This window comes from Budorcas taxicolor, chromosome 24 (genome assembly GCF_023091745.1).
Source record: "Budorcas taxicolor isolate Tak-1 chromosome 24, Takin1.1, whole genome shotgun sequence".
In the NCBI taxonomy this organism is placed as follows: Eukaryota; Metazoa; Chordata; class Mammalia; order Artiodactyla; family Bovidae; genus Budorcas; species Budorcas taxicolor.
This window is the reverse complement of record NC_068933.1, coordinates 22768725-22782537: the sequence shown is the minus strand read 5'-3', so window position 1 is coordinate 22782537 and position 13813 is coordinate 22768725. Positions and strand designations below refer to the sequence as shown.

The window sequence follows — 13813 nt, the reverse complement described above, 5'->3', positions numbered from 1 at the left end:
TACTACAGGGTTGTGGGACTGATTGGAGAGGCGATGGGGGAGAGGACAGACCTACAGATGGCTCTTAGAATTTAGATTGCTGTGCTCATTTGTGGGTTTCTGCTCTGAGTTTCATGAGTTTTTAACCTCATAACCATAATCGCTTGACTATAATCCAAGTATGCAGTCTCTTTTATAATCTGATTGAAAGTTAAGTCACTCAGTTATATCTGACTCTTTGTGACCCCGTGGACTGCAGCGCACCAGCCTCCTCTGTCCATGGGATTCTCCAGGCAAGAATACTGGAGTGGGTTGCCATTTCCTTCTCCAGGGGATCTTCCCAAGCCAGGGATCGAACCCAGGTCTCCTGCATTGCAGGCAGACGCTTTAACCTCTGAGCCACCAGGGAAGCCATACTTTTAATATCTAATAATTCTAGACTTTCAATGACATAAGCATCTTCAAGTACTTAGTATGAAAAACAGTAGGAAATCAAATTACATGGAAACTTTTTAAAAATTGCCATTTCTTTAGTGAGGAATGGAATACTATATAAGTGGAAGCATGCTGCTGACCATTCCATTTGAATTCCTTTTGTCCTGTGATTCTTAGAATATGATGTTTCGGAGTCACTGGGCTAAGGCTGATCTGATGGTGAGATACAGTTTTATGCTGATGGGTGGAGGGTGGGCCTGCCAAAGACTTGGGAAAAATATTACCTACCCTGAGAACATCCAGTCAAGATGATAATTTGGAACTCAAACAGAAATTGCCAAGAATATTGACAAGATAGCATGATAATCTCACATGGAATTTGTCTACGTTAGTTAATCATGTTGTTCTGATACACTATAGTCCATGGGATCGCAAAGAGTTGGACACAACTAAGCGACTTTCACTTCACACTTCACTTCAGATACATTCATCAAATACAAAATCAATACTTAACTGAGATATCTTTTTCTGAAAGTGAAAGTCGCTCAGTCGTGTCCGACTCTTTGCAACCCCATGAACAACTATATAGTCCATAGAATTCTCCAGGCCAGAATACTGGAGTGGGCAGCCTTTCCCTTCTCCAGAGGATCTTCCCAACCCAGGAATTGAACCCAGGTCTCCCACATTACAGGTGGATTCTTTACCAGCTGAGCCACAAAGAGAAAGTGAAATACTTAGAAAAAAAAATCTGCATATAAATATTTTAAAGGTTGGCAGAAACTGTATTTGTAGTTTTAAACTCCTACTCCAAACGATTTCCACTTCAAAGTTGATTTTGATTTCTAACATACTTCTAGGCAATACAAGTGTTAGGTGAAGAATGGAGAATTATCTAAAAAAATAATCATTTTTTTGAAAAATTATGAGAATCCAATAGCTTTTTAAAGTATACTTTAAAAAATACCTTAATATGTGATATAGAGAGGTGATTCAGCAATTATTGGGAATAGTAAAAGTCTGACACAAATGCATTAATGCTATTATTAGTATTACAATACAAAAATATATTCTGTTATTAGATATGTTCTAACATTAAATACAAATCTAAAGCTAATTAAGATTATAGCTTTGGGTTACTTACGGCATGTTCATTAATCAAAAACCAGGATATTTGATAGAAAACATTTTTTAATATAAAATATGAAGTGAAAGCAGGAAAACAAATTCTGTGTAGGGATATGAATCTATATGCAAAGAATTTAACAAGTTTGGTGTATGCATTTTAGCAGGGAAGAGAACCAAACTTAACCTCTGCTAGTTAGAACAGGGGCTGGCTTTGTGAAGTTTATTTTTCTGGCATTTGTATTCTATTACCTGACCATTTTGATCATCTCACTAAAGTTGGGAGATTAGAAAATCAGAAAAATATGAAGGCGTTAGCAATGTTGAACTAGCAGAGCCCAAGGAGCTCACATGTTTTAATCGCTTCTTCTTCTTCTTCTTTTTTTTTAATTCCAGCAAGCAACTTGTAGTTATTTGCTGTTCAAATTTGCTTTTAAGATCTGGAGAGTGCTCTGGACCATTTTATTGGGTGGGTAGTATAAAAATGGGAAATAATTAGAGAAGTAAAACATTTCTTAAAAATTAGATTATTCACCATGAAGAGCCAGTAATAGATCTCTGTCTTCAGGTTCATTATGAAATCCACTCCAAAACTGTAATGATGGTGGTGACCACAGTGTCATGTATTGAGTAACGAGTTCTCCATATTATCTCGTTTAATACTTAATACCACCCCCAAAAGATGGCTGCTGTCCCTGTCATATTATGAGACAAAAATGAAGGAATTGATGCAACTCCTTCATCACTTTTTTCTTTTTAGAATTCATGTGCTCTGACAAACCTTTCAATGTTTATTGTGTATATATAGGTTAACTGAAGTCCATATTTTATAGAGTCCTGTGGCAATGACTGGGGCTTCCCTGGTGACTCAGATGGTAAAAAATCTGCCTGCAATGTGGGAGACCCAGATTCGGTCCCTGGGTGGGGAAGATTGCCTGGAGAAGGGAGTGGATACCCAAACTTCAGTATTCTTGCCTGGAGAATTCCATGGACAAAGAAGCCTGGTGGGCTACAGCCCATGGGGTCGCAAAAGAGTCAGGCACAATTGAGTGGCTAACACTTTCACGGCAATCACTATTGTTTCATAGGTCACTTTACCAAAGCTTGCACTGGGACATATCTATATAATAATAGCCGAGGAAGGAAGGTGCCTAATCAGATCACACAGTAGGAGAACCACATGTTAAAATATAACAAGTGGACCACTTTCAATACTTTCCAACTACATTTAGGATTAGGCAGTCCAAATAATTTTGATCTCTTTGATGCCTTTCTCTTCATTCTGGATGAATTATATTCTTGTTCTCATTTTTATAGTGTTAGTTGTTATCACTATATTTAATATAGAGGAAGGCCTTGCAGGAGAGTTTTCACCCCTAAGCCTTTATCTCCAAGTGATTTCCAAATTATAAATTTGTGACTTTGAGGAGATGCTGTAATAAAAGAGAGGAGAACAAAACAAAACAAACAAAACCGACTTCACAAACAGCAGAGCAGCTTAATGACAGAGAGTAAAGGGTCTCACAAGTTTGATGCATAAAATTTAGCCACAGAAAAGACAAGAAACAGCTTCTACTAGCCAGAACAAAGGCTGACATTGTGTGATTTCAGTGGCATAATATGTGGGCTTCAAATAAGAGTTCTGGTCAGCGGGACATAAAGGAAGTGCTTCATTAGCTATCATAGTGCATACCTCCCAGGCCTGTACCATGGGGCAGCATGCAGCAAGGGCAAGGGCGCAAAGAATGAGCTATTCACTCAGGTTTCATAATCTTGCTCTGTTTCAGCCTCCTGGGTTGACAGCTTTCAAGTTAAGCATGGAAGGCTCTAAAGAAACAGTCCTACATTCTTCAGTGATAGAGTTTGTTTTTGGAAAATGCCTATCTAAAATAAAGAGATAAAACAAGTTAAGACTGTGAGTTCAATTTATTGCATTAGATGTCTTTCCAGAGCACAGTGATATGTTTATGATGACTGTGAAGACTTCAATAGAATACTTCTACAGAACGATTGGTCTCAGATGAAATTATTTGCAATTTCTATGTCATTCAACCCTATGCAATCATATGAATATTCATTGTACAGTGAAAGCTGACTTTGTAAGTAGGAAAATTACAGTGATATTGAGTAGAAGAAAAATAATTCTATGCGGTAGTTTTTCAGGAAAACCACTGTGAATTTTGATCTTTTACCCAGTCATTTAGAGCAACAGACCTCTCTCCCTCAAGGAAAACAAAACTATTTAACTCAAATTCAAATCAATGGTAACATCATTGAATTCATTTCATATATCTTTGAAGAGAAATACATTATATTTGGGTTTAAATTTATAATAATTTGCTCAATGCCAAGGTCAGTCTTAAATCATGTTGCCAGAAGGCTCAGGGACCTAGCTGCATGAAATTGCATAAAGATGCTGAGAACAGCTTCAAATTTAAATTACAATGAAGGGGAACTAAATAAGGGTAGAAAACCTATATATTATGTTGTTATTATAGAATTTTCAAAATAAGATGGTGAAATATATCATACAATTCAAGTTCACACTTAACTCTCTTCCTTGTGAATAATATCATCATCGCTGCCCTTAAAATATTGAAGATATTTGTTTCTAAAATAATTGAGTAATTTATGATCTATACTTCTTTGAAATTTTACTAGATAGTATGGTGAAGCTGTGGAAAGTCATTGTTTAATGCCTGCAAACATTAAAAATACTGAAATACACCAATCAAAATATCTTTAAAAAACTACATAACATTAAAATTTTAAATTACTTGTTTTTCAATATGAACAATAATTTCTAACCTAAAATACTAGATATAAGCAATCTACAGTCTAGCCAGTCATGTTCAAGATAGTGTCAGAAAGTATGACTTGCACTCACAAAGGCACCCATGGGTTGTCATCTAAAACAAATATGCTTCTTAATTCACAGAGAAATAAGTGATACTCACTGCAATTGATATTTTTCCCACTTCTCCCAGTAAAGTGGGTGGGAGTTTCTCCCTTTTGTAATCCCTTTCACCCAATAAATTTGGTAGGAGGTTTTCCTTTCTGTGATCTCTTTTTTTTTTTTTTTATAAACCCTGCTGACTGTTACGGGCTTGTCCCATTACAATGACAAGAATTACAGGACTTAGGGCTGTGCAGCTTGCAATAACAAGCAGCATATTGGAATTAACAGAGAACACTGCCATGATGACCTGCATAAAGAATAATACAAAGGGGGAAGGGAGGTGAGTTTTCTGTTAAAATCTCATCCTGTTCTGCTAATGTTCCAGCTACTGGGGAACCCAAAAGTCTTTCCCCTCTGTTGTCTCCCTGTATGAATTTTTCTTGGGCTTCCCAGGAGGCCCAGTGGTAAAGAATCTGTCTGCCAATGCAGAACACTTGGGTTTGGTTCCTGGGTGGAGAAGATCTCCTGAAGAAGAAAATGGCAACCCACTTCAGTATGCTTGCCTGGAGAATTCCATGGACAGGGGACCCTGGCGGGCTACAGTCCATGGGGTCACGAAAGAGTTGGACACAACTTAACGACTAAGAACACTGTAATGTAGCTTTAGGCTCACCTATAAAGCAGTTTGTCTTACGTCTTTGTACTTAATTTTATTTTTCTCACTTAGCAAATCACAGTCAGTCCTTAATCTGGTTTTCATATAAATCACATATCATATAGGTTGAATTATCTTCCCCACCCCCCAATTCTTATGCTGAAGTCCTAACTCAGAGTGTATTTATTTGGAGATAGGGTCTTTACAGAGATAAGTTAAAATGAGGTTATTAGGGTCAGATGTGTGCTCAGTTGCTCAATCATGTCTGACTCTTTGCCACCCTATGGACTGTAGTCTGCCAGGCTCCTCTGTTCATGAGACACTCCAGGCAAGAATACTAGAGTGAGTTGCCACTTCCTACTCCAGGGGATCTTTCCCACCATGGATCAAACCCATGTCTCTTGCATCTCCTGCATTTCAAGTGGATTCTTTATCCCCTGAGCCACCTGGGAATCCTGTATTTCTGGTTAGGAAGACCCAATTTTAAAAAAATCCTCAGTGTTTATAAGTTCAGTGCATTTCAATAAAATACCATATGTTTTTTACTTTTATCCTAGATCAAGATAAGTTGGTTACAAAGTTCATCTGGAATAATAAACAAGAACATCCAAGAAGTTGTTGAAATGGATGACAGGAGTCTGGCCCAATGAGAGATTAAAACATTATGCATATATGCTCAGTCATGTCCAACTCTTTTGTGACCCCATGGACTACAGCCCATCAGGATCCTCTGTTCATGGGATTCTCCAGGAAAGAATACTGGAGTGAATGGTCATTTTCTTCTCCAGGGAATCTCCCTGACAGGGACCGAACCCACGTCTCCTGTGGTTCCTGCATTGGCAGGTGGATTCTTTACCACTGAGCCACCTGGGAAGCCCTAAAACACTATAAAGCCCTTTAAAACTCTATGATATTGATATGTGAATAGAAAAACAGACCAATGTACTAGACTTGAAAGTCAAGGGAAAAAAAAAAAGACTAAGTGCATATGGGAATTTATGACAAAAGGCAGCACCTAAAGGATATAAAATATTATTGGGCTCACTGGCTAGCCATATGGAAGAAAATAAAATTAAACTCATTCTTCATACTGTACTAGAGAAGTAACCATAAAAAGATCAGAGTTTTAAAGCAAGGGAATAAAAAGAATCACAAGTACTACAAGAAAATATGAGTAAATGTCTTTATAACATGGGCATAGGAGATTTTTCTGTGTGGCTAAGAATCCAAGAACAATAAGGAAAATGATTGATAAATTTGCTCTATGAAATAAAAACATTTTGCATGGAAAACAGCATAAGCAAGTAAAAAGACAAACTGGGGAAATCATTTAGAGCTTATGTCACAGAAAAATGAATAATAATCTTTTGATTTTTAAGTGGTTTTCAAGAACTGAGAAGAATAAAACAAGAATCTTATGGAAAATGGGTCAAATAAATGAATAGACAGTACACATAAGAAGAAATGTAGATGCCCCTTATACACATGGAAGGTGTTTGCTGCTGCTGCTAAGTCGCTTCAGTCGTGTCCAACTCCACGCGACCCCACAGACGGCAGCCCACTAGGCTCCTCTGTCCTTGGGATTCTCCAGGCAAGAATACCGGAGTGGGTTGCCATTTCCTTTTCCAATGCATGAAAGTGAAAAGTGAAAGTGAAGTCATTCGGTCGTGCCCAACTCCTAGCGACCCCATGGACTACAGCCCAACAGGCTCTCCCATCCACGGGACTTTCCAGGCAAGAGTACTGGAGTGGGTTGCCATTGTGGTGTTTAATCTCACTTAAAATAAGAGGAATTCAATGTAAAATTACACTGCAATACCATTTTTCTTCCTTTAGAATCACAAAAATTTAAATTTAAGTGCAACTCCTGTTGGCCAGGCTCTTGAAAATAGCCACTCTCACGAATTTACTGGCAAGAATGGAAAATGTACACTCCATATAGTGGGAAATTTGGAAATACTCGAAGAAACTACATATACATTGATTCTTGGATCCAGTAATCTGACTGCTAGAAGTCTTGCTTGAGTTACACCTCCAAAAATGCACAGAAAAATTGAATTTTTTATAATCACAGAAAGTCCATCAACATGTGGAAATAACTGTGGGAGAAACATTCCCACAATGGAATACCATGCACCATAGAGAGAAATGAGGAAGGTATCTACAGGTTGATGCAAAGTAACATCCAGAATATATTTTTAAGGGAAAAGAAAAACAAAAAAGATGTGAACCAATGTGTAGAATATGCTGAATATATTTTTTTCACAAGAAAGGGTATTCAAGTATATATTGATTTAAAAAAATAAACTTGGAAGGATACATCAAAAACATTAAAATAACGATATAGGAAATATTACAGTAAATAGAAAAAAGTTCTGCCTGCTCTATTTTTTCTTTTCAGTTTTTTAAATTGTTTTACATTGTAAGTGATATGGAGTATGAGACATGAGAACCAGATTAGCCAAATGGAGTGAGTGGACTTTGTTTGGATTTTGATTCAAAACTGCAATTGCCAAAACAGATATTTGAAACACCCCAAAAAATGTAAATACAGAATAATTATTAGGTGATATTAAGGAATTATTATAATATTATGTTTTAGATGTGACAATCAGAATAATGTGGTTATGTTTTTAAAAAGGTCTTACCTACTGAAATAAACTCAGGTATTATATATCTTAGATTTTTAAATACTGCAGAAGGGAGGGGGTTAGATATCTCAAAAGCCTTAACATTATACATACATTTTGACGTCTCAATTACAATTTCTATAATTTATCCTAAATATATAGCTATGAATGTGTATAAAGATTTAGCTAGAGAAATACTTATTCCAGAAGTTTTTAGGGGCAAAAACCTGGAAATGCCTTGTATTTAAATAATTGTATTAGTTAAATAAATCAAATAATGCAATATCACCTTTAAAATTACATTGAAAAAGAATTTTTATAAATTGAATGGGAAAGTGTTCATATTATTGCTAAGGAAGAATTCATAAAACCATAATCCAATATAATTTAGATTTTAGTAAGAAAAAATTCTTCAAGGAAAAATATTAAGATATTATGCAAGTGTTTTTAGTCACTATTTTAGGGAGATCAGAATTCAGGCAACATTTACTTAAATTCGTTGTTTAGTCACAAAGTTGTGTCCAGCTCTGCAACCCTAAGGACTGCAGTCTGCTAGGCTCCTTTGTCCATGGGATTTCTCAGGCAGCAGTACTGGAGTGGGTTGCCATTTCCTCCTCCAGGGGATCTTCGCGACCCAGGGATCGAACCCACATTTCCTGTGTCTCCTTCATTGGCAGGCAAATTCTTTACCACTGAGCCACTGGGGATATTAGTAGTTTATCTTCATCTTTTAAACTACTGACAATCAACATGTGTTATCTTTGCAAAATATAATAGCTATTAAAGTAAAAGAGAGTTCTTCATCAAGCAATTCATCAATTTCAGAAAAATAGTAACACTGAAGACATAGAAAAAAATAATGTAAAGATTGAGATATTTGTCTGGTAAAACATTTTTCAAATATGAAGAACAGCCACTGCACTGTAAATTGAAATCATTTTTTATCACGAATGATGTAAGATTCCTTTCTCCTCAAAAATGGTTTCTCACAATGAGATTTCTGATACATTCAACCTAACCCCTTAGGAGAGGAAGTAATTTTTCATTTTGCTTGATCACAGAACCAAGCACAGTGTTGTGAAGTTTATATAGAGGGTAGACTGTTTGTAAAGGATCTTTCCACTTAATTTCTCTTATTCATAAACTAGATTCCCTCTTGGTGCCCTGGGTCCACCCCAGTGGCCCCTGGAAAGGGTAACAATGCCATCCTGGCGAGGAGGCCACTGTGACTCCTTGGAGGAGAAATGCTTGCCTGACAGGAAGACGCTGAAAGCTTGCCCTTCTGCCTCCGAGGAAAGAGAAATGAGAGAGAGAAAGAATCTGACAGGAAGACTAATATGTTTTGACCTCCTGTCTCTGGGGTTAAGTCCCGTAGCTGCAAAGCATATTTGATTGTTCAGGAAAAGCTGGAAGGAGAGCTTTTGCTCTTCTTAAGGACTGGGAGGGAAGAGACGGTGACAGCAGGCCAATAAAAATGGTGCTGTGGCGTAAATCGGCCTGGAGCGCCTGATGGGTCTCTTTCCCTCTTCGGACTTTCCACCTTCATCTCAGGCAACTGTCAGTCACACTGTGGTTTCTAAAGGACCCAGTGTTACAATTAGCCCCTAAGAGATGTTAGGATGCTCGAGATTTTTGGAGGAGGACTCGCCACCAGAAGTTGTCTGAGGTTGCAACGGCTTTAGGCTATGCTGTGTCTTCCGGAAAACATTTTCCCTTTTCTCCACCACTTCTCAGAAGCTTTTGAAAGAAATGAAGTTACCTGTGGGTGTCAGATGCAGGCAAGATAGCCCAGAGAGGGTTTGACAAGGTCCAGTAGCCTAGGATTTTATCAGGATACTGGAAGGGACCAGAATAACTGTGCCTTGGTGGGAACAGTTTGTGGTGGAGACCAACAGAGAGACTGGCACAAAGTTAGGGCCCCTACACCAAATGTCCCAAAGGTAATAAGGATTTTCCTCTGCAAAGCGCTGTCTCGGGAAGGAGAGGAGTGAAGGAAGGAAGGAGTGTGAAAGAAGAAACAGCTCTGTTAGAAGTGGCATTAACATTGCCTGAAGATTTGCCAAAAAGAGACTGACTGATACATCGGAACATCTCTAATTATCAGGTTAATAGTTTTTCATAGCTATCAAAATGACTGAGAACTTTTAAAGAAGATGACATTAAATCAAAGTTAAAATGTAGCATGTTCTTGGCATCTTTGAGTATTGATAGCCAATTTTTTTTTTTAGTTTTAGTTAATTTCAGTTTTTGCAAAAACTATTCTGAACTTCACAGATATTTAATAAATAAAGAAGCAATTATATAACAGTTACTGAAAGGCTGAAATGTTTCTATGAATTTTCTGGGACAGCTACAAATGTTTCCTGTTAATTCCTCAATGTTTCTTTCCTGATAAAAACAAAAAAGGAATTTTTTTTAATGACATACTTTGTTCCCCCACCCCACCCCCACCAAAAACTTGATAAAATCTGCTTTCAGTAGAGTGAGTAGGAGTGACTTGTATCCATTGGGATAGTAAAAAGATTTTAGATAAGATGGAAAGTTGCAACTGTCTCTCCCTTAGTTTTCTTCTTTATATATTCCTGTTCTTAAAAAAAATTTTTTTTTTACTTTTTATTTTTGCTCTCACTTGAAACATCTAAGGAAAAAGATTAGTTTAAGATAACACACTTGTTCACAATTCTGTTAAGAATTCAGAATATATATATTTCTTGCCAGTACTGCTCATGGACTGTTCTGAGATTTTGTTTTCACATGTGTATCACTGACCATGCTAATATGCAAAGAAAGAGAGAATCCTGGGTTCAATCCCTGGGTGGGGAAGATCCCCTGGAGGACTGCATGGCAACCCACTCCAGTATTCTTGCTGGGAGAAACCCATGGACAGAGGAGCCTAGTGGGCTACGGTCCATGGGGTGGCAAAAAGTCAGACAGACTGAGCGGCTAACACTTTCCCACTCTTCACATGAATGTGTAAATATTTCAGGGAATGTGGGAGACTTTTGAAACAGAAATTAAATATCAAAATCTTGAGTCCTTGAACTGGAGATTACTTGGATTTAACCACAAATTATATATTAACTCTTTTTAAAGATTAATATTATATGATAAAATATGATTTGGGTGGAATGAATGAAGCTGAGATCTCTTTATCTTCAATATGAAGCTGGCTCATATTTGAGAGATGCTTGTCGAACATTGCAGAGTTTTGACTCACTGCCAAAGCGAGCACTTTTGTAATAACCTTAAATATATCTGGCCAGACGTCAATAACCTTCCCCATTCCCCTACTCCACCCCCAACCCCTGCCCCACGGAGAGAACTGAGAGTGGGAAATTATCTCATTCAGAATTATCTCATTCGAAATTATCTCAGATATTTACTAAGACCCAGACTCGGATATTAAGATCTAGAAATATTCAATCTTCAGAGTTAACGTTTTATAATTTCTGAGAATAGCTGTTAATAAAGCCTTGTCATATTTTTAAAAAGTCTGTTGTAAAAGAATGTATTGTGAGTAGCGGCCTAATTTGAAGGGCTCAGGAAAAAGACTGTAGTTCCTCGACCTTGTAGTACTTATGCCTGAAGATCCAGGCGCGTACTTGTGTGAGGCAATATTTATTTCTGTTTGCATAGTCATTCAACACATTTACTCAGTAACGGTTTATTGAGTACTTTCTGTATATCAGGTACCTGTTGAGACTGCAGCGCAAGACTGACAGGATTTCTGCTTTCATGGGGTTTTTAATCTGGAGGCGGCGGTGTGGGAGGTGTTATCAAATGCGTATAAATACAGAGTTGCAAACCCGGAAAGAAAGGCTGTGCAGTAAACTGTTGGGGTCAGTGGTGGACATGAAGCTCTTCCAGGAAAAAAAAGTGGGGGGCGGGGGGGTGGCCTTGAAAGAGGAGCAGAATTTAGCGAAGAGGGAAGAGTGGCAGTTGAAGTGCCATTCAGAGGAGCGCTGCCGGAACAAAGACCTGATAAACTGAGATCAGGGAAAACTGCAAAGTCGTCCCCAAAATGCCGGGGCAGAAAAAGCAGAGTAAGGCGAGGCCGGAGCAAACGGTAGAGTCGGTGCCCTGACACGCAGGAGTCTCACAGGGTGGTTTCAGTATTTAGCTTTTCATCCAAAGATGTGCTCTGCGATTAGATGAGCTCTTAGCTATCTGATTGGCAGATACGTTCTTGCTTGTGTTTTTCTGGCCAGCAGGAGGAGGTGTGTTTTTGCTTCTTTGGGGCTTTTTTTTTTTTTTTTTTGATCCATTTAGCCGGCGTGTGCATTATCAGATTAGTCAGAGGCCATCTATTCCTGTTGGGAAGGAGGCGTGTATACGTTTTTGACCCTTGGGGAAGGAGAGTTTGCAACCTCTTCTCGATCGTTATTGGATTTTGTACTAAAATAGCACCGAGGAGGCGGAGACTCGGGAGAGCCAGAAGAGAGGCAGGCTCCGAAAACGTACACGAACTGTGCGGGCGGAGTCGGATCCGAGGAGCGTGGGGGACGCGAAGGAGCGCCAGCGACCCTCTGCGCATGACCGCCTCTGGTTGCCAAGGCAGCGGGACGGAGTCGCCCGGAAGAGCTTCCCTTGAGGAGCTGCCGGCTCCTAAAACTCATCCCCGAGGGGCTCAGGACTGACCCGTTCCTGAGGCAGTCTTGACCGCGGCAAAGCAGATGAGGCGCAGAGCCTGATGCGGGGTGATGGCCATCCGCCCAGAAGCCGGAGGATTCAGAGAAACAGGGAGAATTGGCCCCAGCGGACACCGGGACTATGGCAGACCTTTCTAAGGAGACCTTGGAGTCCTTCACTGATGAGGTAAAGAGTTCCGGTTCATTCAGTTCCTCTGGAGGACTGCAGCCCTGGTCTTCTGCCTCTGGGAGCAAGTCTGAGAGTGGATCGCAGCCTTCACGCTCGGAATATGGAGACCACCAATCTGAGCTTTCGGACTTCAAAGCTAATGTGAAGAAATTGAGCAGAAAATGGATCCACAACCTCAAAGGCAAGGAAACGAACTCTGAACAGTATCGACCGGACACTAAATATCAAACAGAAATCACTCAGGCATCCCTTGAAGAATTGAATGCCCTGCAGTCTTTCTGCACCGTTAAGGTAAACCTGATCCACCATAGAGCGAACTCTACGGGGAAAAAGAGCAGCAGGCATAAAAAGCTGCAGCTTGGACCCGAGGCAGAAGCTCCAGAGGTAGATACCTTAAAGTGTACTGTCCCTGACGAGCTTTTGAATAGAATCTATTTTAAAAACATGAGAACACCCAAACAGGTGGGGACAGCTAAGCAACACATTTCTTCTCGGTGTCCCGACTGTACCAGAAAAAGGGCAGAACTGGCCCAATCTGCCTTCCTGAAACAGAAGAAGACTTTACTGGAGTCACTTCTACTCCAAGAGAAAATAGATGAACATCTTAATACGAAAGACTTCCTTACCCTTGTCAGAGAAGCACACCAGAGCCTTCCCAGGCTTTCAGATGACCCCAGAAGAATCTGGGACAGACTGAATGAGAGAAAAGTAAAATTGGATACTCTGGTTTTTGAAAGGTCAGATATAAAGCAGAAAATGTAGCAGAATGGAAATAGTGCTTATCATTCACCTTTTTGTCGGCTTATTCGCAAACCTCTTATTCTTAACCAAACAGGGGGTGGTGTTTATTAATGATAATGTGTCATGGGGGTAAATGTTTCTGTTGTGTGTTTGAATAATTATCATCTCTGTAATAGGAGTGGAGTGGGCACGCAGCCTATAGCACCCAATCCTTAGCATCTCCACCGTTACTGGGAGACCCTGAGGACAGCAGTTATAAGGTCCCACTCTGCCTGTGGTCACCCTTCAGTGGCCATCGTGGCAGAGCTTGGGGTAGGAAGCAGTCACAGGGCGGTGCCTGGGGACAGACTGAGGGCTGTCCTGCAGAGCCCCAGAAACCTCGCATGGCCTCCTAACTGGCCAGGCCCAGGCCTTAAAGGAGCAGCGAACCTCTTCCCCATCCTCATCTCCAGGACCTGCGGTCTCCTTGCCTGGCAGTTCAAGGAGGCCTCAGCAACTGGAGTAAACAGGGAATCTGCCACTCAGGTAACAGCT

General features: G+C 39.6%; 1 protein-coding gene and 1 non-coding gene across 2 annotated transcripts; one reads left to right on the top strand and one right to left on the bottom strand.

Annotated features, from left to right (window-relative positions):
• Nucleotides 1-316: 316 nt before the first annotated feature.
• Nucleotides 317-388, bottom strand: TRNAC-GCA (transfer RNA cysteine (anticodon GCA)). Its single transcript has one exon. It is a non-coding gene; the product is annotated as a tRNA-Cys (tRNA).
• Nucleotides 389-12490: 12102 nt separating this feature from the next.
• On the top strand, nt 12491-13300 carry C24H8orf48 (chromosome 24 C8orf48 homolog). The gene has a single exon (XM_052661545.1). It carries the CDS (start codon nt 12491-12493, stop codon nt 13298-13300), a length of 810 nt encoding a protein of 269 aa, XP_052517505.1.
• Nucleotides 13301-13813: the final 513 nt, after the last annotated feature.